The following is a 25,812-nucleotide window of genomic DNA, read 5'->3' as shown; positions in this document are numbered from 1 at the left end:
CTGACAGATTCTGCTCCCCATGGGAGCTGTGACCTTTCATTTGACCTCAAAGGTCTTTTCCACCCCAAAGGATTCTGTGAGCAGCAGCAGATCAGCCCACCTGGGTTTGGTCTCTGTCAACAAACAGGTAGGTCTGTGATGAGGAAAGCAGAGGTGTGTCCCCAAAATTTTCTGAGCTGGCTTCCAGATAAACAAGTTCTTGCACCTCTGATGCTGCTTCTGAGCTCTTGGCTGGGTGGTCGTAGGAGGGCATGTCTGGAACAGCTGGAGAGCCCTGTTGTTGCAGGGCGTCGTGCCCCTGTTGTTGCAGGGTGACATGCCCCTGTGGTGCTGTATGATGTGCAATGGACATGAAGTCTGTACATGTGAGGTAGAACATTATGTCAGGAGGTGGGATGCTGTGCAGCCAGGCTGGGTGAGTTCCTGCTGACTTGTTACACTAATGAGGCACTCAGTCCCCCTGACCTGCCTGTCGCTGTGCTGGGCTCTGGCCATGCACAGCAGGATTAGGGCTGTCTTTGGGTGTTCACAGTGTCTGTGGGAGCCAGGCCCTCTGGGGCATAGATCAATGTCCTTGGCTCTGCTGCGTGGAGCAAATGGAGTCTCAGATATGAGGAGCAGGGATATTTCCAATCATCTTAGTCTCTATGGCATGGATTAGGCATTTCCTGGTCCTGCTGGTTGCCTTCCCTTCATTTGGTTGGTTTGGGAGAATATTTTGCTTTGATGGGAACATGTCCAGCAGTGTTCTTGGGAGGGATATCAAACACTGCCACCGGCATGAGCTCCCCTTGGGTCTGACCCCATCACCTCTGTGCATGTGGAGCTTCACCAAATGTGCTCCAGGATGGAGAGACCTGGGCAGGATGGGCTCCTGCCCCATGGCCACAGGTGCAAGCAGCCATGGTGGCCAGGGAATCAGGTGGGATGTCCCAGCAGGAAACACCTTTTCCTCCTGAGAAAGCTGTTGGATAAATTTTCATCCTGCTATCCCCTGCACCCTGAGCACAGGCCTTCTGGAGCCCATTCTGAGCACTCCAGCTTTTCCAGGCATTCACGTCTGCTTGTGAAAGGCTGGGATTTGGGCATTTTAGTGTTCAAAATCATCACAATATGCAGCCAAATAATTGTGAGCCAGCTGAACCCCTTTGTGCCCTTGTGGGCATCTCTGGTTTATGGGATAAGCTCAGCAAATAATGTGCAAAAAGGTGTGTGTCATGCAGGATGTGCCAAAATGATAAATCCAGATTCCTCCCTTGTTTCTCCAAAGGGCTTTTGGGAGCCAGACATCCGGTATCCAAAAGAAAACATGCACGGGTTGTCTTTCAGCATGAGTTCTTTGGCTTTGTTTGTTTATTTTTATGGTGATGGTAATTGGAAACTAAAGGTCGAGAGACAAGAGAGCCTGATGGATGTGCTCACTGCAGCTTTGTGTCCTGGCTGGAGTCAGATGCTTGTGGTAGAGTGATCCATAAAAATCCAGCCTGTAATGAAAAACATGAGAAAAACAAGCCCCTTCTTTGGCCTGCCAAGGAAGGAGCCGTGTCCTGCCTGAACTTCTCCCAGTACTATGGAGAAGGAGAGGTTTCCAAGTGGTTCAGGGGTAATGGAGCTGCATCATGATGCCTGACAAAACCCATACCTCTTTCTGAAGTGTGTTTGTAAAGTTTCATCTCAAAATAACTCACCCTGAGTATTTCCATACTTCTCAAAATGGTGTTTTTCCTGGATAACTGGTGCAAGGAGCCATTTTTTATTAACACTGGATGGAGGATTGTGTGTTTATTGGGTGCAGAAGTTGAAAGCTGGCTATTCCCTGATGGCATCTGCAGGCATAAAGCTGGGCCACGATGCTGGGAAGCTGTGAGCAGTCAAGAACGTTGATGTTCTAGGGGACTAATGACTAGGTTAAAGGCAGGAGAGTCTGAATTTGTTTTCAGCCACATCTGCTTCCAACAGCAGTGGTTTTGTTAGCAGACTCCTGACAGTCAGATCCAGCAGGAAGCCACACAGGCTGGAAAATGGAAGGATGCTTAGAGAGGGTGTTAAGGAGAAAGCTGGAGCAGGGAGGAGTTTAGGAATGTGTTTTAGGAATCCTGTTTGCAACATAAACTTACTGGTTTTGTTTGGAATGTGCCAGGTGAGGACAGAGCAGGTTATTTATGCATTGCAGAGATGGAGGTGGAACATGTGTTGTGGCTTTCATTGCATTCTCCTCCCAGAGACTCAGACACCAGTACAGGGACCATGAAGTATTGTCCTCCAGTGGCAGGGCTGGAGAAAAAGATGCAGTGGCATCTCTTCCCCAGCCCCTTGGGAACATCAGTCTACTGGCTAAAGCCAAGGGGTTGCAATTTCTATTGTCACAGCCACCCACTCAGGAGGCTCTGGAAGTGGTGGGACACAGGTAAACTGAGTAAACCAAGGACTCAGCCCATCTCCAGGGGCCATGGAGCAGGGCATGGCATGCAGTGTCCTCTCCCCAGGCAAGGTCAGGCTCTGCCCACTCCCACAGCCTGTGTGTATCTGCGGTGAGGCTTCCACATGGCATCACGCTGCTGTGGGCCTTGGCAAGCCCCTGCTTTGATGCCATCCCAGGGGCAGATTGCTCCTGGGATGCTCCTGGGCTTCCTGCGCCTTTGGAGTGCCAGCTCTGAGCAGTGCATCAGAGGCAGGGGAGATTCACAGCTGCTGAGGGCCTCTTCACAGCGCCACGGGCTCAGAGGGGGCTGCTGCTATTCCATTGGTGCTGGAGGAGTCCTGGGGTTTTGCTTTAATCTTACAAGTCACGGGATGAAAGGGTGAGTTTTTAGCAGAGCCGGGCTACAGGGGGTGTGTGCGAGGCTGAAGTCTCCCACTGTGCATAGTTTGCCCAGTCCCAGGTGTGAGCTTCAATGTGCCAGCTTCTCCACCTGAGGGGTCAGAGCATTTCTCTTGGGAGCAGCCTCTCACCTCTGAGGGGTCAGAGCACTCCCTTGGGAATGCCCTCTCCCTTCCCCGAGGAGCATGGCCACAGGCCATGCTGGGCTTGCTAATGCCAATGAATGCCAGTTGCTGGGGACCAGAGCAGTGCTCAGAGAGGAATCTGGGGTTGGTCCATGGCTGATGCTTCCACTGGAGACAAAGTGCTGGTTATTTATTTCTTGGTCTTCCCTATGTTTGTGCTTTCCTTCGGCACATCTCCCAAGCACCCCTCAGGGGAAGCCCACCGTGCAGGCAGCATTCCCAGCAGTACAGCCCCATGGCTCTGCCAGTGGTTTTGGGGGTGGCAGGTGCTGCCAGGACCTGCAGTTTGGGCATCTCTGTTCCTCCTTCTCCTCATCACCATCTCTGAGCCCTGCAATCTACCTCAGGTGTTGGCGTGGTTATGCCCTGGAAGAAGAGAAATTATTGTCCTGAGCTCATTTTTATCTGTTTTCCTGGTGAAATGAGGGAAATTTCTTCCTTCTCACACAGTTTCCCTTCCCACACAGTGATAGTGTGGCCACTGGAAAAAAATCAATATTAAAGTTTAGGACTGGGAAGAGGGTGAAGGAGGATGGCACAGCCTGAGGCTGCTCCCAGGGAGACTGAGGCCTCCACCCACAGCAGGGACCCCCTTGACCCCTTGCAATGGCCCTGCCTTGGGAAGGCCAGGCCTCTGCCCAGGACCCTGTTTGCTCACCCCCTTCCTCCCTTGTTCAAACCCAGCGTTTCCGTTTCATTTGATGCCACTCGGTTCTTAAAGCTGTGATTCTGAATTTCACAGTGTTCCTTGTCAGTCCCAGCAGGAAATATGTTTGGGACCAGTTGGGAAACAGAAGGGAAAAAAATACCAGAAGGGTTTTTTTTCACTCCTTTGATCTGCATTTATTTATTTATTTATTTATTAGCAGAAAGCGCAGCGAGAGTGCAACTCATCTCCCACAATCTGTTTGCTGCTTGCTGGGTATTAGAGGATGACACCAGCTGGGCTGGTAAAAAAGTCTTAAAAAAGAATAATCCCGAATCCACATTAGCAATTAAACATGTCACTTCCTGAACTCTGGAATTAACCCATTTTGTTCCCACTTTTTCTCTTCTTTTTTTCTTTTTTTTTATTCTCTCTTACTTTGTTTCTGGGTTCTGGTTGGAGGCTGTGCCAGATGGGGGTTGTGTCTCAGACTGATGCTGAGTTATTTTATATTCTCCTCAGGATTAATTAATGCAATGCATGAGCAGCTCCTGGGTGATGGCTCTGCTCGGAGGGGCGTGGGGTGAGCAGTGCATTTGGGTCAAAACTCTGGCTGCAGGGTTTGAGACACTGAATCATGGACTCCTTAAGGTTGGAAAAGACGTTTAAGGTCGAGTCCAGCCATCAGCCAGCACCTTCACCTTGTTCATCACTAACCCATGCCCTCCCAACCCTTCCATGGTTCTAACACAGCACCAGGGACAAAGCCCATTCTATATGGGACCAGAGCCTTGAGAAAGAGACACGGGAAGCCATGGGGGAACCACACCCTTCCCATTCTGGGCAGCAGGAGGGTAGGAGGGGCTGTTCTCCAGCCCCACCTTCCCCTAGGCTGGGCTGCGGGGGCCAGGCTGGGGGGTTTCCCATCCTTTCATCTGAACTGGGTGGGAGCAGAGCAGAACAGGGCACGCCTGGGGGTCCCGCCTGAGAGGCAGCCCTGGCACTGAGCTCCATTCACTGCTGGGCTGAGGCACAGGGAGAGTGGGGAAAATTAAGGAGAATAGAGAGTAATAAACGTGACGGTTTTGGAATCATTTAAATCCAAGTCATGCCCATCCAGGGAGTTTATTGTTCAAGTTGCCCACGGCTGAGCTTTGTGTAACCATGGGTTAGTGAAGGGATCCTGCACACCTCCAGTATGATCTGTGGTGAGTTATTTAGTGCTCAAAAGCTACTTTTTAATTGTTGTAAAACAAAAATTAGAAATTAAATTCTAATGGGGCTGTACCAGAGCCCAGGCCGAGGCCTCTCATGGAAGCTGTTGCTCACAGCAGCCCTGCCAGCACATAAATCTGTGGCGTCAGAGGGAACAAAAAGTTCCCATTGGCAAAGATAGTCTCTAAAGAAAGATGAGGAGACTAATGGTGGGAAGAAAGGAAAGAAAAGCAAATTAGATCAAGGTTCAGCGGGTGACCCTCAGGGTTGGGGTCTGCCAGGGAGATCAGTGTGGGAGGGTTACTCTTGTGCCTTGACACTGTTAAATGTTGAAAGAGCCTTTTGACCCATCGGTGGATGAGCAGGAAAGGGGCTGCTGAGGCCAGGAGTGGGCAGGAGGAGTGGGCAGGGAAGGGGTTCCTATGTCAGCCTTTCATTAGAATAACTCAGAATGTGCTGCAGAGAATGGCCCAAGTGTTTTGGCTGATGCAGCTGAGCTCCTGGTGTGGTGGCAAAGGGTACAAAGAGGTGAGGCTGTGATTTTCCTGGATGTGGGAATTCCTGTTGTTCCTTCCATGTGCATAGTCTTCCTGAGGTGTTGCTCCACTGCTGAACTTCGTAGGGAGGTGCTGCAGGGACCTTTGGCATTCCCAGATTCTCTCTCCCATTGGGAGTTGGGAGTCAGGCCAAGACCCCAAGGAGCTGGGATGCTCTGTGCAGCTCCCTGTGCTGATGATGCCAGTCTGCTGCCCACCAAGCCAGGCCCCGGTGGGACTTACTGCACTGAAGGGTGTCTCTGGTTCAAGCTCCATCCCAGCTATCCCAGGGGATTTGGGAAGCCCCTCCTTTGGGAGGAGAGGGGATGTGAAATCAACATCATGTCAAGTCAAGCATCCCAGGGCTGGTATGTATGTTATGCTGAGACTTTGGAGAGAAGCTCAAACGTTGACTCAAATCCACTCCAAAGGCTTGGCGGGGGGAACCCAAAGCAAACCCACAAGGTGTTTGTTTATTTTCTGAAACTCTTGGGATTTTCCAGCCAGCCTCATGACTCCCTCAGACTGTGACTCACTGGGATGCAATGAAAGACCTGCGCTGGGCAGCCAGGGTTGGTGGGCAGGGGCTGGCAGGGGACCCAGGGTCAGGGGCTGCCTGGGGGCTGCTGCTTGCCCCTTGAGAGCCCTTGTGTTGCTGCTGTATGCCAGTGATGGTGGCTGCAGCCTGAACCAGGGCTCTCCCAGGGAAACAGCTGGTTGCTCTCGGTCCACGCTGGGAAACCTTGTGCGTGTGGAGATGGTCTGCAATTGTGAGGACGGGGTGACAGCGACACTGCCCCTTTATCAACCCCTGCCGAAGGTCCGTGCTTGGCCCTGGGGTCCTGCCTACAATGCTTGAGGCTCCCCTTACTGGCTGTATCCTGTTTCCTTCCTAGTGCAGAGGAGGGAAGGAGACTTTTCCTTTTATCGGAAATTGATGAGCTTTTTCTGGAAAAGTGAACAAGGGCTGGTGGGAGTTTTGCACTTCACTGGGTGCAGCTTTAGCCAAGTTTGAAGCAGCTGGAGCAGGTTTTGGCATGAGCACTTACCCTGTGCTCAGCACGAAGGCTCCAGTGGTCCCTCCCCTCCTTGCTTCCCAGATGTTGTAACTTTTGGAAAAGTCTGCCTTGGGTTGGTTCCCAGTCCCGTTCCTGAAGGTGGTCTGTCGAGAGGCTTGGGCAGCGGCGTGGCACGGGGTAGGGAGCTCCTGGGGTGCTCAGCACCACTGGCTGGCACATGGTCATGGTTTTGGGGGTCTGAGGAGGGCAGCAGGGCTGGCTGAAGGCAGGGCTGGGCACACGGGCTCCCTCTGCACTGCTCAGACCCGCTGCCTTCGGGCACCTTGGGGCACCTGCCAGCACTGCCACTGTCCCCAGCCCCAGGGCAGCCACGGCAGGCAGGGCTGTTTGCTCCAGGAGGGAAAACCTGTTCAGGCATTTTCTCTCGTGCCCATTGCCATAACACATTGGAGCTTGAGTAATCCATGGGGCTGGTGCCCAAGATCTGCTGGATAAGCTGGCACTGGCGTTGTGCTGGAGCAGCCCAGGAGCGTGTTGGGATGTGCTGGAGGAGGCCGTGGGCTCAGACCCCTGGGCTGGTCTTGGCCTCAACCCAGAGTCACCAGTGGTGCCCTGGCTGTGCAGGGGAAAGTGCACTGGCTTTGCTGGCCCAAGATTTCAGTGGCAGCCACGGTGCCACTTGGTGTGGTGGGACTCTGGGATACAAAGGCTTTGAAAGTTCAGTGTCCCTTCCACATCTCTGCCAAGTTCCCCCTAGCACCCTGTGCGTTGCAGGGGCAAAAGGAGTCCCCAGGCAGCAGTAAGGCTCTGGCCACAGAAGAAACTCCGAAAATGCTGGGTGTGCCATTGCTTGGTGATTTTGGTGACTTTTTGGTAGGTTTAGGTATTTTGTTTACTTTTCCAGAAGCAAAAGAGTGAAGGGATAAAGGCAGAAGGATTGGGACTCTCTGCTTGCATGTACACAAGGGGTTAAAGCCTTCTCCAGCATTGGTACATTCACCCTGAGGCTCAGTTTGTACCCAGTGCATCTATCTCAGCATCTCCAGCGCTGGTTTGAACAGACTCACCATGGCTTTACATAAGCAACAAATCAGCCAAAATAAGCCCCGTCCCAGGCAGTTGTTGGTGTGTTGGTTCTACTTCCCAGAGAAGCCCAGGGGTTTGCGTCCTCCTGCGTGCTTTGGCAGCGCCCACACGGAGACCTGCCAGCCCGGGCATGGCTGGGCCGGCCGCTGGCAGCTCCCCGTGCCAGCTCCCCGCGTTCCCAGGATCCTGCCTGCTGCCCCCGCAGCCAGGTGCTGGGGCAGGGAGCCGGAGCACCCGCAGAGCTCACCCAGCCAAGCAGCTCCCACTCCCCTCGGCGTGGCTCCCAGCCAGCCAGGGAGAAACTCAGGGCAGGTTCCCCGGGAAATGTGGGATGGCCTGGCTGAACATGGGGGTGAACGTGCCCCCGGCAGCTCTCACACCGTGCTGGTGCTGAGAAGGTGGAAAAGTTGGTTCAGTGCAGGCACATCCCACCCCAAGCAGGAGTTTGGGAGGAGGTTATTTATGCAGCAGTCTCCACGGGGTTTACACTTCATAGGATCACAGAATATCCTGAGTTAGAAGGGACCCACCCCTTCTGGCCAATTGCTCCACTTTTTCCATCCAAATTTGTTCTTCTACCAGGGGAGATGAGGAAGGGAGACCCGGGTTGTGGTGTCACCCTCCAGCCTATGCCTGGTGCTGCTCCATGCCAGCCTCTCACAGCAGGAGACAGCTGTGGATGAGAGGGGAGGTCTGCCAAGGGGCACATTGGGTTTAATTGTCCTCACTTGCTCCTGTCCTGCCTTCCCCAGCAGTGGGATGTGGGTTTCTAAACCATCCTTGGGGAGTCTTCATGCTCACTTGCACAGGAACATAACAAGGCCCCAGTGGAAGAACAGTCATCAATGGCTCCCAATGCTATTCTCCTTTGTCTTCAAGGTATTAAGGGAAAGTAGCACTTTGTTTCCTTCAGACAGGCTGTTCCCTTGTCAATCCAGAATAAATAAGGTTGCCAGGGCTGCGTGGGGACATGCTCCAGGATCATCCTGGCTGTCCTTGGGGTGTTCAGGTGTCTTTGGGATGTTCAGGCATCTTTGTAGTGCTCAGTGCTGGGCTGTGTCTTCCTGCTGCTGCTGCCCACCTCATGCCATCTCCCTCCATCGGGGTCAGGTGCTGCCAGGTGCCACCAGGTGCAGCCAGGAAACTCTGGGTAGCATCAGTGCTGGATGCTGTCTCTTTTAGCCCTGGTGCCTGAGTGCTGACACAAGAGCAAGGTTTGCAGCTGCCTTTCAACCCTGACACTGAAGTTTTGTGACAATTAATCTTGCTATTTATATCAGTCTAATTAGCAGTGTTATTAATATTATCGAGGCGCCACAGTTGTAATTATATGTCTGCTTAACATGTGCTATCAGTGCTGTTCCAATCCACTGTGATTCCGCCTGACATTATCCCACCATTAGCATTGTTTGTTGTGTGCTGCAGAAGATAATTTGATGCTTCTAATCACTGCAATTCTCATTAGCAAACTGTCCCCACGTGCCCAAGCTTTTGAGAGTGATGCCACCAAATGCAAGGGATGTTTCTCTGGGAAATCTTCCCCATTTTGGGGGTTTCCTGTCCATCAGACTCTCTCTCAGAAGAGAGGGAATCCTTGGAAGATCCTGCCCCCTAAAATAAAGCAAGTAGATCTTTGCTCTGGCATCTGCAGGAGCTTCTCTGGTATTTTGCCTGGAAAAGGTTTTAAACTGAGAGGAATCCTTCGATGTGAGACAGGTGAAGAGATGTGTGTGATTCCTGACGTTCTCCCACCTGCTGTTCTGCCTCGGCCGACTGTCCCGTGGCTCCAGCTCCAGCTCCTGCTGCTGCAGGGATGGGGGAAGGAACGAGAAAGGCTCTGAGTGTGCGCAGGAGCTGGATCAACAGGGAATTAAAACCCAGCTGCTGGAGCGTTTGATCAGCTTGTTTGATCATCAGAGCTGGAAGATGAATTTTCAGGGCATGCTGGGAGAGGGAAGACTCCTGAGTGCGGGCTCTGTGTTCTGTTATCAGGCGTTGGCAGCCAGCTCAGGGCCCCTTTCCAGCACAAGCTCCTGATGAGGAGTGGGGCGGGGGGGAAAGGCTATGAAAAAGGAGGGATGAGGAGGTAATATTCAGGAGTCTTGGCAATGACTCACTTGCCCTGTGTCATGCTGGGAGGGGGCTTGGAGGGGGCTCCCTGGGGCGGGTGCTTGTGGTACTTCTGGCTGCCCAACTCAGTTCCTGCAGGTGGGATGCACCCCAGAGATGAGATGGGTATCACAGCCTTGGAGATGGGTGTTTCAGCCCAGAGATGGGTGTCACATCTTCCAGACAGGTGTTTCAGCCCCAGACATGCTGTCATAGCCCAGAGGTGGCTGTTGTAGCCCAGAGATGGGTGTCACAGCCCCAAGATGGGTGTCACAGCCCCAGAGATGAATATAGGCAGAGTGGTTTCCATCCCTTTGGGTTTCTTACTGAGCTTTTCTTATTGGGTGGTCCCTCCTCATCCTTGGACATTGTCACCCAGCAAAACCTCTTCGACTTCCTCCTCCTCCTCGGCCCTCATTCCCCATCCACTTCCAGCTCTCATCCCTTCCAGCATGGATTGTCTGATTTCAAGCTCTGCCTCTACCCAGCTCTACCCAGATGGAGGAACTGAAAAATTATCCATAGGGACAGGAGCTGGGTGCCAGTGCCATGGCAGGTAACAGTGAGGTGCTGATAAAGGCAGTATAAGCATGAGGAGGATGAGACACCAAACAAACCTCAGTCTGGGACAAACAGGCAGGCTGGAGCTGAACCATTTGCAGACATAATTTATGCATTTATTGCCAATTAATATTTTAGATTAAAAGTGTATTCTGCAGTGTAACATTTTAGATTAAAGCTGTGTTCTGCAGTGTTTTGGCTCAGTAAAGCCGAATCCTGTGTCATGTTCACAGCACAAGTCAGGCTTGGTGTCACCCCTGTCACTTGTCACCGACCTCTGGTGCCAAGTCTGGCTGATCTCTGCAGAATGATCTCCTATGACTCCTGCCATAATTTAAAATGCAGGAGCTTTAGCTTCACACTCCAACTAATTTTGTATTTGTAATTCAGACCATTTCTTCGCGGTGTTTAGGTGTGAATTAGGCGTGAATTCTGTTTAGAAGCAACTTTACGTGTTTCCCATTCAGTTTGGGAGCAGCCAGATCTCAGTCTTGATGTGCAGCCCAGATAGTGAGGAGGAGGGGAACAGGTACCTTCATCAGAATTCTTCCTTCTTTTTTGCTTAAATTTTGCTAATTTGGTTTGGGAGGTGAGATAGGAATTGAATTAAGTGATTAGTAAATCTTTGATAAACCCATTATCTGGTGAAAATCGCAAAGTAGCTTTTTTGATGTTGAATGGAACCAGATGTTCTTTGGGAATGTATGAATCTTCCATGAGTTTCTCTCTAGCACTAAACTCCCTGCTCAGTGCATTCTCTTTGAATTGCATCTCTTCATTTCTGCCACAGAAGCTTGGCTGTTTATTAAGTGCCGATAGGAATTTACATAAATGACTTGCCAAATCCCAGATTTCCTTTATCAGCCTCAGATGGGTGTTTGCACCCCTGAGATTATATTGCTGCTTGGAAAAGCTGTCGGAGCCTGTGGAACCCCAGCCATGCTCTGAGCCAGGTGTCACAGGTGCCCACGGGATGGTTCCATGGCTCCTGAGAACACGTCCTGTATCACAGGGCTTTGCCTAATGAAACTCTCCTGGTTCTGAATCACACAGAGAGCCCCAGATGAGCAGGAAATTTTAATGGAAAAAGTGTTTGTTGATGCTCTTTCAGGTAGTTTGTCCTCTTCTGCCTTTAGTAATGGTTGGTGACACTGAATCTCCTGCTACTCAGACACACCTGTGTACCTCACATCAGTATGTGTCAGTCTTTCTCCCTGGAAATTCCATCTCTGAATTTGCACACACCCTGAGAGTATTCCAAAGGGCTCTTCCCAGCCAGACAGTTACCTGCAGCAAGAGCAGTTAACATGATTGCAGTGTCCTTAGAGCAACCCTGGAGACTGCTGTTCGCTGGAGTTAGTGTCTTGCCTTGCCCTGCCCTGCCCTGCCTTTCCCTGCTCTGTCCTTCCTTCCTTTTACTTGCCCTCCTCTCCTTTCCTCTCCACTCCTCCCTTTTGAGGAAAACTTTGACGGTGTTCTTTGCCTACCATGTATTCATAGAACTCATTCACAAGGTGCATCTTCTTTCCACCAGTCAGCTCTTCCAAGAGGATATACATATTTATGGAATAAAGCATTATCTGTCTTTTGTACTTTGAAAGGATTTTGTTCACTTTGGCTTCAGAGCCAGCAGTGCCAGGGTGCTGGCTTATGCCTGACAGTCAGTCCTCAAATGTGGAGCTCTCAAGGTGTCTATGGTCTGATCTCTCCTTGAGCTGTGTTGTTGTTGGTTTGTCCTCTGCTTATCCCTCTGCCTTATGACAGCCCCTCCAGGCACATGGTGTGTTCTGGTTTCTGATCCTTCCCCATGCCTGAGACTGTTGCTCTGTGTTTCAGGCTGTGGGTTGTGCCTGTCCTTTGGAATTTCTGTCTTCCCAGGGTTGTGGGTGACTCCTACTTGACCTTACCCTAGGGCTTGCTGGGCTGCTGTCCCCTGAAGTGCTGCTGGTGGAGCTCTCTGGGCATGGGACCCTGTGAGCCATCCCCCCTTGGGGGTCTTGCAGACCCCAGATGTGGTGGGATGTGCAGCAGGGATTTGTTCACCTGGGTGTCCTTAGGACATTGAGGATCTCGGGAAGGATCTGCACTGCTGCCAGCACCTGGATCCTACAGCTCCAGCAGCAGGAACCCCAAGAGGTAGAAGGAACCCTTGCAGCCTCCTCAGAGCGATCCTCCTGTGCACGGAGGGCTTTGAGCGTCATCCCCAAGGCCACAGTGGCCCAAAGGGGTGACAAATTACTCCCTTTTGCTGCACAGGAGAGACAGAAACCTGAGAGGACGGAAGGCTGGAAGGTTGAGACTGAAGGAGCAGGTGGACATCTGCAGCACCTCCTTTCAGTTTTTTTCTCTCTTTCCTCAGTTTTTGTGGTTTCATCACTGTGGCAGAATAAAATAGGATCATTGTTAATGGCTTACTTTTCTGACAGAAGGGATTTTTCAGAGAAGCAGGAATTCCAGTGACATTCAGCTCCATTGGGGACAACAGAGCTGCTTCCTGGGTTCCTCCCAAAATGAGCTCTGGGGTTTTCTGGGGCCAGTGGGAGGGACTGCAGCTGGTGGGGAGCTCTGGGACTGCTGCCAGCACTGGCTTCTTTTGCTCACCATCACCTATCCTGCAGTGAACTCAGAGAGGGGAAATGGGGAGCTGTTCCCCAGCCCTTCTACCCCTCGGGCTGTGCAGTTGTGGTGGTTCCTACAGCAGAGCATCAGAAGATGACCCCTCTATAACTCCTGGTTTGGAAGGAACCAGGAATTACTCCCTTGAGAAAAATTCCTGGAAAAAGGCATTGTTTGGAGCACTGGAAATCTTTTCCTTCTACTCTATCTTTTTAAAGGAATAAATAAAAATAGTGGGAAATGCACAAATACGCTCCAGGCTCACCGTAGTTTGGGAATTTTTAATAGCAAATGTAGCACATTTAATAAGATGTCTGAAAATCACATTCTTTTAAGCTGAAAAACACACGGCCTGAACTGAGGAGTAAAATCTCAGTGTTTAACTAGGACAGCTCCAACAAGCATATCATGCTTAGATGACTTCAGGAAAAAAACTGGCTTATCACAGTGAGGACGAATTTAATAAAATATTTAAACCATTTTCAATACTTCTGTAATGGTACAGAAAACCAGGATAATATGCAATTGGAGAAGAATGGCTTTGGAGAGATTGAAGGATGTAAAGACTGAAGGACCTAAATCAGCCATACACATTTCTGCCAGGATGAACCTCTGTGATGCCCAGAGGCTGTCCCATCCCTGGAAGTGTTCAAGGCCAGGGGCTTAGAGCAACCTCGTCTAGTGGAAGGTGTCCCTGCCCATGGCAGGGGGTGGAACTGGATGAGCTTTAAGGTCCCTCCCAACCCAAACCATTCTGGGATTCGCTGATTCTGGTGGGTGCTTGGGGAACTGGGGGACCTGCCCAGATGTAAACAGCTGCCTTGGGTGCTGCTGGCCCCATCATACCCATCGAGGCAGCAGGCAGTGCAGGGTGGCATTAAATGTCCTCTGCAGTCTGTTGGGTGTCCTGTGGGAGCTGCTGCCGTGTGGCTTGTTCACAGGAGCTCCCCACCCTGGGCTGGGAGGATGCCTGGTGCTCCAGCAGCGTGTGCCTCACATGTGCCCTCTGACTGCTGGGGGGGCTGCAGCCTTGGCCTGACCTGCCACATGTCCTGCCTCTCCATGGCCTGGAAGTGGGTGTCAAGATGTGTCCCAAAATGTCTTGGTTGATAAGGAAGGATGCAGGAGAGGGAACACCCAAACGCTGCTGTGCTGTGCCCTGTCACAGGAATGAAGGGAACCAGCCTCTGCTGGAAGTGTATTTGGTGGAAGTGTGGAAGCTGAACTTGTCTTTGGGTAGCTCCTGGTTTTCCCTTCCAGTTCCAGGAGCTGCAGAAATGTGCTGTGCTTTGGCAGGCTTCTGCCTTGTGCTGACTTTCTGGTGGAGCCACACACTTGTGATGTAGGAGAAGGTCTGGTCACCCCCTAACAGGGAGGGTGTCAGCTGCCTTATTCCCATCCTTTTTCTCATAGCCAGGAAAACGGCTGTTGGGAGGAAAGGGTTAAAACTGGAAGATTTGGTGAGGAGGAATACTTTTGCTCAGTGACCTTGCATCTGGGAATGCTAAGAACATCAGTGTGGGAAAACTCAATTTATTATGCCAAGTTTTGTTCATCCTCTGCCTGTTTTGAGAAGTAGAATTCTGGTGTAGGGGTAACAAGCTTTGACAGACATGCTGGAGCCTCCTACTGGGAGACAGAGAGACCATAAAAACACAGTCTTGTGATAAACTGCGTGTGCACAAGGCCCTCTGACCCACTGGGGCGGGCAGCCCTGCCTGCTGGGATGAGCTGAGCCTGAAGGAGCGGTGTCCCGGTGTGTCTGTGCTGCCCAGCATGGCGAGCAAGGTAATGAAATGCTTCTACTGCTGGCGTTTCCGCTGTGGTCTGGTGTCGCCCTGGTTACCTGCGTGTGTTGATTGCCACAGCAGCCCGGTGTGGCTGCCAAGGAACAGCTCGTTCTGGAGGAGACACGCGTGCGTGGCCGAGCTCCGGCAGCAGAGACTCTCTCCCACCACCAGCCATTTGTCTGCTCCCTGCGTTGAGGAGGACAGCCAAGGACTTCCAGGTGTTCGGGCTCTTACAGTATTTAGCCTGGAGGAATATTTTTGGAAGAAAAGCCCCTGCTGCTGTTAAGTAGCACAGGGACAGGGGTAAATGAGGAACAGGGAATGTGCACCCTGGAGCTGCACCAGGCAGCCAGACACAAACCTTGCCAAGACAATGCTCAGACCAAGTCTGCAACTAATCAGCGACTTTGGAGAAACAACAACATTAAAGTAATTTGTGTGACTTCTCCCCCTTGTGACTTTTCCCCAGGACACCTTTGATTTACAGAACTAGCGGCACTCCCCGGCCCTCAGGTTTCTGTAGGAGCAGGAACATTTGGTCAGATTCCTGGGTAATAGAGGCCAAAGAGTGAGACATTGGAAAGAGGTGAGTGGGACCCTAGGTCACTCCATCAGCAGGTGATGGAGCAAGTTTTACCTGCAGCCATTTCTGTCCCTCTCATTTCTTCAGTTGAGATGCACCCTAGAAAAGGAGGAGCTCTGCAGGCATAATTAAATGCTGGAGCCATCACAGATGTGTGGCACTGGTAATGGTGTGGGTATGAGTGACACCTACCCATGGGTGAGGCAGCTGCATGGCAGTGTGCTTTTTGCTCATGTGGCACAAGCATCAAGTTAGCTCCTCAAAACCAGGCAGATTTGGGTGATGCTGGTTGGGTCAGCCCAAGAGAAGAAGCTGCAGAAGAGCCGACAAGACACAAATCCAGGATGTGCTGATTCGGCAGCAGCACGTGCAGCAGCTGCAAATCCCATACTCAGCTCACCCCGTTTGCTCGAGTTTTTCTGCTTTAGTTTTTCTCTCAATTTAAATTCCCAAGGAAACACAAGACACAGTTTGTACTGATGCAGCCCACGCGGGAATGCTGTGAGGAGGAGCATGGATCCCACCTGCCTGCCTGCTCCCCCAGTCCCTGCTCAGCCCAGCACAGCTGCTCCTGTGGGCTCTTGACAGTTCCTTCCTTTCTTTCATCCCATTTACAAATTGGAGCATGGCCACTGAAGTGGTGGATTTACCCCACTGTTGGCAGTATCCAGCCTTAGGTCTTGCCAGGCTGGGATTACCCTGTGCTTTCTGTGAGGTGAAGGGGAGGAACTGGGGCCACCCCCAAACTGGGCACTGGGGACATGGCTGGAGCACTGTGTGCCCAGGTAGCATGGGTGACTCCCACCACAGGGCTCATGGTGGATGTGGCTGGGAGCCCCAGCTGCGACAAACCTACCCCTGTGCCCCCTGCATCCCCAGCCCTGCTCCCCATAGGGAGCTTCCTTCCAGAGCTGCTTCCCAACTGAAGTAAGTGTAGAAAGAGCAAGTCAGGGTTTAAGCCTGATAGATCATCAGGGATTAAACCTGATTAATGGATTTGGAGCTGCTCTTTTCTTGTTCACACTGATATGGGGACATGGGGCATGTCACTGCACCCTCAGGTGTGTGTTGGTTGAGTACATCCCCCTGGTCCCCATCCCCTCCATGCCGGGGTCACTGCCAGAGCCCCTTTGCCTGGCTCAGGCTCTGGCTCTTGACTCTTCATCACCATCGGAGCCCCCCCACCCCCATGCTGTGCAGAGCCACTTGGTTTCTAGGTCAGTTCTGCCAGTGGGGCAACAGCAACCCCGAATGCTGGCAGAGGTTTCAGCTCTTACTCAGTCTGTTTGGCTCCAAAGTGACTTAAAATGCATTAATGTCACACATGGCAGCTCAGTCCTGTCCTTTGTCACATGTCGTGTTGTCTAGGGACATTCTCTGAGAAAAGCCCAGTAGGTGACTGGTTTTGCATATTTTTCCCCAAAGTTGTTTTTTTTCTTGGTGGTGGGAATTTATTCTAAACATAAAATCATGGAATCACAGAATGGTATGGCTTAAAGGAGACCTTAAGCTCATCTTGTTATACCCCTTTTCAAGAGGAGGGACACCTTCCACTATCTCAGGTTGCTCCAAGCCCTGTCCATCCTGGCCTTGAACACTTCCAGGGATTCAGGGGTAGCCACAGCTGCTCTGGGCACCCTGTGCCAGAGCTTGCCCACCCTCACAGGAAAGATGTCTTCCATATATCTAACTTAAATTTCCCCTCTTCCAATTTGAATCACCTGTATGTGCTGCTGCCAGGGCTGGCAGTGAGCAGTGCCGTGTTCAGCTCTCTGTGCAGCCACAGGAGGTGGGAATGGGAGCATCCACTGGCACGGGAGCAATGCCAGGCTCTGGACTTGCTGTGGCCACTGAGAGGAGCCTGATCTGTGCAGGGCTGTCAATGCCTTGGAAGTGTCCAAGGTCATGTTGGACAGGGCTTGGAGCACCCTGGGATAGTGGAAGGTGTCCCTGCCCATGGCAAGAGGTTGTATGAGATGGGCTTTATGGTCCCTTCCAAACTTCTCTGATTTTAGTTTGGCAGTGCAGAGGCAGCTGTCAGTGGAGTGAGGGGATGCTGTACCAGCCCCACTGTCACTGTCCTGCTCCAAGATCTCCCCAGAGAAGATGGGGTTGGAACAACCCTGGTGGGAGCTAGCTGCAGCTTACCCTGTCCAGCTGCTGCTTCCCCAGAAAGCTGGCCCAGCATTCCTGAGACAAACCATGTCAATTCCATCATCCCCAGAGTGGGTGCCTGGGGCAGAAGCTCAGTGCAGAGCGGTGTTTTGGCCAAGAACAGGGACATGGGTGGAGGTTCCCACGGCTCCAGTGCGATTACAGCTGTCTCATGCTATCAACAATTTTGTGCTTTTAAAAAATGAGCAGCTCCCTTAGGAGCTCCATGGCAGACTCCTGATGCCCTGGGCAATGTCCTGGTGACATCTGGCTTCCCTGTGCTGCTCCAAGACAAGTCAGAGGACACCCAGCAAGAATCGTGCCCCGTGCTGGGACCTGGCAGCACATCCTCAGCCCCAAGGGCTTGACTGTGCATCCTCAGCATGGCAGCAGTCCCAGATGGCCCCTGCAGGGCCTCATCCCCTGCCCTGTCCAGGTGAGGCTGGCAAATGCTGCTGGCTTCCAGGAACTGGATTTCCTGCCGCTTTGGCATGCAGGGAGCATTTTAGAGTGGGTTTGACTTGGTGCCTATGTGCCTGCACGTGGGTTTGTGGATGCACACAATATGTGTTTGTGGTACGCAGGAGGATCAGGGCAGGGATTTGCCTCCATTATTGGAAGTGATTATAGATGAACGGGGGCAATGAGAAAAGCCCTGAGGAAATCTCTGGAAGTATCACTCTCCAGTTTCGGCTGCGTTCCCATGAGGATGAGTGCAGAAACCTCTCTGGGGAAAGGCAGAGCCAAAGGACACTCTCTGTGCCATCATGCCAGGTTGAGTCTCTTGCCCCTGAGCAGTGTTGAGGGATGGCAGCAGCCACCCACCACCCCTGCATTCCTGTCCCTAGGGCTTTCCCCAGCTCCAGGGTTCTCCAAGTCCTCCCATCCCACACCCACCAGTTCATGCCACTGGAGGAGATCTGAGGCTTGCGTGGCCCAAACCCCTGGGGACTTGGGCCCCCTCAGCTCTGTGTGATGCGTAAGGAGTCTGTTCTTTGGCCACCTGCTTGGGGCTCAGAGCCTGCTCTGTTCCATCTCTCAGCTGGCTAAAGCTGGTTCTCAGAGTGAACCAGCTGCCAGACTGGTGGATGGGCTGGGGACTGGCCATGGTGAGCAACTGTGGCCAGGCACAGGCATGGTTGTTTGATGAAGCACAGGGACTAGGAGGACACCGCGTATTTATAGATCCTGAAGTTGTCTTGAGCCTGCAACCTTGATGCCTTCTTCAAACAGAGAAATAAATCCATGTTTAGTTCAACTGCTTGTTTGGTATTTGAAGGAAAAGGAGTTGTTGCTCATTGTGCCCATAACTGAACAAATGTGAGCATTGGTACTTGCAGGTCAGTGTTGTGTGATTACTCTCCTCTGGCAGGGTGGGAATGGATTTATTGTGTATCTGGTGACTGACAGGTGAAGGGGTGCAGGTGTTGAGCTGCTCTGCTGGAGTCATGGGAGGGTTTGGTCCTGTGGGTCTCTTGACACTCGGCATAGGGGAGGTTCAGCCCCTGTCCCAAGGTGCCTGGGCACTTCCCTCTCTGGCCCTGCTGTTCCTGGGTGACCCAGGCCCTTCTCCCCAGTGACTCCTGCTCAAGGCCTTTTTTATCACTTTTTCTCACTTGTCTCCCCAGTTGTAAAGAAATCACCTATTTGTGTTTCAGGAGAGAAGGTGGAGGTTTGGGGTATTGACAGGCATTTTATAAAGCAATTAAAACCCAACCCCTGTAATTGCTGTAATTTATATACACCTACAAAATAACCAGCTGGTGTGATCCAGGCTTCAAGCCCATTTTATTTGTTTTAGCACATCAAACAGATGGAAACATTCCATCTGTTTTGCTGGGATGCAGAGGGGTTAGCAGCGAGGGTCTGTGGGTGCACTGAGGGGCAGGGGAGCAGCAAAGGGCTGTGGAACCATCACTGGCACCAGTATAGCACCTCCGATTGCCTCAGCATTGCCACAGAGTATGTGTGATGAAGGGATTGGTGCTCTGGGAAAGGGTTTGTGTGTGTTTGTGGATGAGAGGAATGAGACCATCCCCTAGAAAACTTGGGATGCTGCAAATGGGGTGTGGGCACTTGTGCTTCAAAGCTGTACTCTGGCCCCCCTCCCTGCCCTCCATCACAGCTTGGAAGATTAAAGCAGATTGGTGTGAGTTCAAAGCTGCAACCTCAGTGCAGCCACGCTGGTGATGAGGGAGGTAATTAGCAAGTGAAATGTTCGTTGCTGTAGTGAAATGATGTTTATAATATTGGGTTATGAGGAGAGGAGGGTGGGAGCAGCTGGCTTTCCATTATCCATACAGCCCCGTTCTGCAAACCCTTCTGGCATAACCTAGGCTCTCTGGGTTTTATTCCATTTCTCCAGCCTGTTCCTGCATTCTGCCTTACTTGCCCTTGGCCAGCAATTTTCAGGGTTGCAAACAAGCTCAGGATATTTTAGGAGCCAGTGGTTTTTCAGGAATGAGTGCTCTGCCTGTGCTCTGTGCCTGTAATTCAAGTTCTCCTGGCTCAGTAGCCCCCAATTACCCATGTGTACGGAGAGGGGCCGTGTTTATGGGCCTGCTGGAGTCAGATGAAAGCCTCAGACTGCAGTTCCTACCTGCAGATGCATGAACCACCTCAGGGACCCTCTTCCAGCCCTGGAGTTTAAAATATTAATAGGATATCATTTCCTGACAAGCGCTGCAACAGGTAACGAGTGCTTTGTTATAAAGCATTCCCGTTAGCAGAGCACGTGGAACTGGCAATGCTGTGTCTCTGAGATTGTTAACACCCAGAAACTCTGTTCCCCCCATGGCCATGGGTGTGGATATCCCCTCAAATGGACTCTTCATCGGTACTTCACTGGATCCCCTCCTTCTCCCAGAACAGTGCAGCCTGTGGGCACCAAAGCAGGCCCTGCATCCCTGTCCTCTCAAGCCGTGAGCTGCTGGCAGAGATCTGCTGGCCATGATTCACTGGTCATGACTCCCTGGTCAAGAGCTGCTGGCTGGGATCCACCAGCCATGATCCACTGCTCATAATCTTCTGGCCCAGATCCACTGGCTGTGATCTGGCTGAGATCTGCTCTAGTGAGCAAAGGGCACCGTGGCTGGGGAATGAAAGCCAGCACAGTGCAGCTGAGCTCTCCCTGCCTGTGCCATTGTAGCTCCAGCTGAAGTGGTTGGCAGAGAAGGCATCCCTCTCCCATGGCTTTTCAGGCTTTTGTTCATCTCCCTCACCCTGTGCAGACCAAAATTGATGATGAAAATAGTCAAAATTCGCTCTCCAAAGGAGTGGCAAAGGGCAGACGCCCATGTTGTCCTCTCCAGCTAGTGGCACCCCAGGGTCACTGCCGTGCTGGGCTCAGTGTATGGCACAGCCTGCTGGCATGGGCAGGAGCTGCCGAGGACCCCCAGAGCTTTTGCCCAAAGTTATTCCAGTGTCTCTCCCTCAAGTAGTGTGCTTGGTGGCAGAGGTTCTCAGCTGCTGGCAGGGGACTGAGGACACTCCAGCTTTGCTGATCTCTGTATTTTTCCTCTTTCTCCCATTTCTGGACCTGCAGCAAACCCTGGAGACAAATCTCACCAACCTGGTTAAACGCAACAGCGAACTGGAAAACCAGATGGCCAAGCTGATACAGATCTGCCAGCAAGTGGAGGTGGGTGAGGGCCAGGGGGGGCTGGGGGAAGTGCCCGGGGCAGCTCCCAGCTCTAGGGAGTCAATGCATGGATCACCCCAGAGTCCTTTCCTGGGGCTCCCCTGGGAGCAGAGACAAGTGTGGGGAGTAGTCCCAAGCAGTGGAGGACGCAGGGATGTTTCCCAGGGGTCTGAAGGAGTTGTCATGATTGGGAGCCACTGAGAAGAGACATGGGCTGCTGAGCTGGCTCCAGGCAGGAAGACCTGCCTACTGCTTTGTGCTGGGGGCAGCAGCAGCTTTTGGTGGAAGACTGAGTGAAACTGAACATGAAAACAGGTCTCAGCCAGATGACGCTGAGCCTGTAACAAGGCTCATCAACTGGGTGACACTGAGCCTGCAAGGAGGTCTCAGCTGGGTGACACCAAGCATGCAGCAATTCCTGAACCATCAGCTTCCCACAGGACTAAACCCCAGGCAGGTGCCGGGATCGCAGCCGTGGATTCAGGGGGAGTTTGCCAGTGCCTGAGGGAATGCAGCAGTTGTTTACTTCACCCACAGCACCCCAGGCCTGGCAGCGCATTCAAGTCCTGTGCCTCCCCTGCACTCCCCCAAGCCATCCCATGGGCCCAGCAGCCAGCAGGATGCAGGAATGCTGTGGTGGGATGTGGGGATGTTGCCTCAGGATACTGCAAGTAAGATGGAGGGATGCTGTGGCAGAATGCAAGGATGCTGCAGCAGGATGCAGGGATACTGCAGCAGGACAAGGGATCCTCCTGTGCAGGGTGAAGCCATTTGCCCGCAGCAAAGCATCTCTGATGCATTTGCCTAGGGAGCTGCAGCTTGTCCTTTACCACCTGAATCTCAGAGCAGCCGGGGTTTGGGGCCGTGAAGGTGCTTCAAGCCCTGTGGATTCTGCAGGCAGCATCAGTGCTTTGTTCTTCACTCCCTCAATAATGTCCTGATGATCTGGCAAGAGGAAGTGAGTGCAGAAGCCCTTTTTGTGAGTGCCAGCAGGGCCAAGTGTGCCGCCAGCAGCTGGCAGCCGCTGTCACAATGTGCAAAGAGAAGGAGGAGGGGGCTGAGATGCTCTGAACTTCCAGCCAAAATAAGGAGCAGAAAAATCCCACTTCACTCTGCAGCACTGCTGGCCTTCTGTGTCACGGGTGTTGTCCTGCTTCTCTCTGCCTGTGCACCACTCTGCCTGTGCACCGCTCAGTAGGAATGGCTTTGTTGGATTGGTCTCTCCTGGGCTTCCTCTTCCCCAGGGCTCAGTGGGCTTGGACTGAGTCTGGGAATACAGATAGCATGGATGTTTGGCAGAGAGAGAAGGAGGCAGGATGAGTTTGCAGAGCTCTGGTGACAGTCACCAGCCCTTACTGCTCTGATGGGCCATGCTTTGGCTATGAGAACCCACCAGGGATGGAGCAGGGATGTGGCTGGATGTCCTTCCAAATGCATTCCTTTGAATTCAGCTCCAATGTCTTAATGACCTGACATAGGATAAATTGAAAGATGTTTGGTATTTCTGTCTGATCCTCAGAGTCTGAGACCTCTAAGCTGTCATTTTTGACAGAGCTTGTGAGTTTTCAGCTTTGTCAGACACTCTGCTTAAAATAACAGTTCAAATAACATTTCTCAGCTATGTTGAATGCACAGCCAGGCCCTCGGAGGCCCCTTTGCAGAGAGCACAGTAAACTGTGAAGCAGAAAATTTCTGTGCTCTCCATCAATCTGATTCCAGGGAATTTTGCTTCTGAGATATTTGCAGACATGACACACAGGCAGGCACATACAATCCCCATGTACTCTGCTCCTCAGAAACATTTGGTGTAAATCTCATGGTATGTCTAGAGAATGGTGCCACCAATACCTTGGGGGACAGGGGTTCACCCCAGAGAAAGGCACTGCAAGTGTCCTCAAGGCCCTGAGCCTGTGCTGCCCCTCAGAGTGACTCTGGTGCATGGGGGGTTGTACTGAGAGAGGTTGAAATGGCCAAATCCTGTGGCAGTGATGGAAATGTGGACCAAGGAGGGCAGATAACAACCCTGCAGAGAAGCTGAGTTTGTAAAATAGGGATGGTACCAGCCCAATGTCCCATTGTGGGGAGAGCAGAAGCTGCAGGTGTGCCATGGGACTGTGGCCTCTGTATCACAGCAGCCTCGGTGTGAGCTTCTGCTCTCCCCAAGGCACAGCTGCTACACAGCTAAAAACCTCTTGAGGACTGTGGAGGTGGGATGGGGTCCTCTGCTCCGTGCTCGAGCTGCCAGGAGGAGGCTTGCCTGAGTCAGGCTGTGGGCTGAGATGCTGCTTCTCATCCCCACGAGGTGCTGGACAGGCTTTTCCCAGAGCTGGTTTATTTCAGGACTGTTGTCCCTAGCACATTCCCCCCCACCACTGAGGTGAGTGAAATGTTTTTTCTCTCCCTTGTTACAACTAAAAGCTGCCCAGCTTTCCTGCAGCCGTAGCACCTGCTGAGTATTCACCCCTGAGCCAGCATTTACCTGGGAGCCGGTTCATCCATACAGTGGTTTGGCCAGTGTCCAGGTGCTCTTGAGCCAGGGCTTTGCCAGGAGCATTTCTGGTCTGCAGTACCCTCTCTATGCTCTGCTGGCCCTTTGGGGGAGCCCCAGCCTTGAAAATGTCCTGTTTTGAAGTAGAAGGCAACTGGGAAAGGACTGTGGTGTCCTTTGCAACTTTACCTGCCTTCAGCCCCCCCAAACATCAGCATGGTTGAGGGGAGATTTCTTGCCCTGGGCAGGTTTTCAGATTTAGGCTGTGGATGGCTACAGATTTGTGTTATCCTGTAGCCATCCTGTAAGGGGAACACTCCAGGCCTGAGGGACTGTTGGGCAGCAGCTGGTTGGAGGGGTGGACCCAGGGCCAAACTGAGGTGCCCCAGTCTCCCCTCCTGTCCCTTGGCCCAGCATTTCTTTCTTGCCCCTTGCTGTGCACAGCCTTCAGCCTCATATTCCGTCACCTTCATGTGTCCCAGAAGCTGAATGAGAGAAGGAGTCCAGGTTTGTGCTTCTGGGAAGTGGGGGTGACAGCCATCCCTGTGGTCACACAGCTTTGAGGGACCAGGGTGTTGCCAGATCTGCCTCAACAGCTCTGCCACAGCAGCACAGCAGCTCTGCCACAGCAGCTTGCTGCAGGCTCCAAACCCTGGGGCTGTTCCCCACCCCCTGCTACATGCAGCAGATTGGGAAGATTTTCCACTGTTTTTCCTCAGTGGAGCTCTCTTTGCAGACCATCAGCTGTCTCCCACTCCAGTGTTGCATAATCTGCTAGCCAGGTTTAAAAAAAGATCCTGTAACAAAAATGTGGTTCACTCAAGGCTTCCTTGTTTCAGAGAGGTTTGGGAGTATAAAATGAGGAAAACTGATTTCTGTCCTGTAGTGTGCTTTAATGACGTGCCAGGGCTTGATTCCTCTTCCATGAAGTGCATTCCCCCTTGTCCTGTCCTGTCCTGTCCATCCTCCCATGGGTACTGGTCTTCCCTGGAGGCAGAGGACTGGAACCTCTGCTTGTGCCCCAGTGCACTCTGTGTGTGCACCACTGTGAGCACAGCCATAACAGCGTGTTGTGTGTCCCTTCCAACACCTGTGTGCTGCTATTCCTGGCCAGGTGAACACAGCCATGCACGAGGCCAAGCTGATGGAGGAGTGTGATGAGCTGATGGAGATCATCCGCCAGCGCAAGCAGGTCATCGCCGTCAAGATCAAGGAGACAAAGGTGAGGGGTCCCAGCTCGTGTGTCCCTGGTCACAGGGCCCTCCTGTGCCCACGGGGTGGCTGCTGCAGGGTCTGCCTCCCTAGGAGCAGCACTCCCGCAGCCGGTGATGCTGCCACGTGCCAGCCTCGGGCAGAGGGGCTGCAGCAGCGTGTGTTGCCTTGCCATGAGGGGTTTGCTTTGAGCAGCACTGATGCATCTCCTTGTCCAAACTCTAGGTGTCCCCTGGTGCCTCCCTCCATGCCAGCCCATATCCAGGTGTCCATCACTGCTGCTGCCCCAGGGCTGCTCTGCCAAGGACAAAGCATGTGCTGGCTGGAGGAGGAACAGTGTGTTGGTTAGCGTGACAAGTTGGTGCAGAGGTTTGGATCACTCCAGACAGCTTCCTCAGGGCTCTTCATCACTGTGGTTCTAATAGAATAATGTGGAATTAATATTGAAGGGCCATAGTCCAGTGCTGCAGAGAGAGCAGAGGCTGCATGCTCTGCATTGCAGCACAGCTGAGGGGGGGAGCTGCTTCTTACCCTCATTTTTGTGGGACTGTTTGGACTTTTCCTCCAGTGGCTCCAGGTGTTTCCCGGTGGTTTCTATGTGTAGCATCCCACCCCAAAGGGGAAGGGACCCAAGATTCATAGGTGCTCATGGTTGAAAGGAATGACAAATGGGTCAGGGTGCTGGGGGCACTGCCTGTGCTTATGGGGGGGGACCTTTTTACAGGTAAGTTTTGCCTTTCCTGGGAGTTCTCACTTTCTCTGCAAATCAGTTCTCATGCACAGTCCATTCTTCCAGACGTTTCTGGAAATGGGTCAGAGGCTTCAGGGGTCTTTCGTGGTCTCGATTCCCCTACAGTCCATGCCACTGCTTCATCTCGCTCCTGTGTTGTGCTTATCTCCAGGAGTCACAGCAAGGATGTTTTTCCTCAGGACAGTGCTGCCCTACCTCTGTGGGGCCCCTTCTCCAGCTCTAACAACCCTCAGCTGGCTCTGCAGCTGTCCAGCTGTTGGTGTTTGAGACATCAGCCTCATCTGGGCTCTCCACATGCAGCAGCGAGAGGGCTGTAGGGCCGTAGTTCTGAGGGTGCCCAGGGGAGCCTGCATGACCCCATTGCTGTTCTCACTGAGCTTGGGTGTGCACTGGAGTCCCA

At 52.4% G+C, this 25,812-nt stretch overlaps 1 protein-coding gene across 3 annotated transcripts in view; it reads left to right on the top strand.

Annotated features, from left to right (window-relative positions):
* The window catches only part of MID2 (midline 2), a 63,039-nt gene that overhangs the window by 21,630 nt on the left and 15,597 nt on the right, over nucleotides 1-25,812 (top strand). For 2 of the 3 annotated variants that reach the window (XM_039731125.1, XM_039731124.1), the window contains exons 3-4: nucleotides 20,866-20,961; nucleotides 24,564-24,671. In XM_039731125.1, coding sequence (XP_039587059.1) covers nucleotides 20,866-20,961; nucleotides 24,564-24,671 — 204 coding nt within the window. The remainder of the gene's footprint in view (nucleotides 1-20,865; nucleotides 20,962-24,563; nucleotides 24,672-25,812) is intronic. The other variant, XM_039731126.1, reaches the window with a different exon arrangement.

Source organism: Passer montanus, unplaced genomic scaffold (genome assembly GCF_014805655.1).
Source record: "Passer montanus isolate IOZ18808 unplaced genomic scaffold, ASM1480565v1 scaffold76, whole genome shotgun sequence".
NCBI lineage: Eukaryota > Metazoa > Chordata > Aves > Passeriformes > Passeridae > Passer > Passer montanus.
This window is presented reverse-complemented; position numbering and strand designations above follow the sequence as displayed.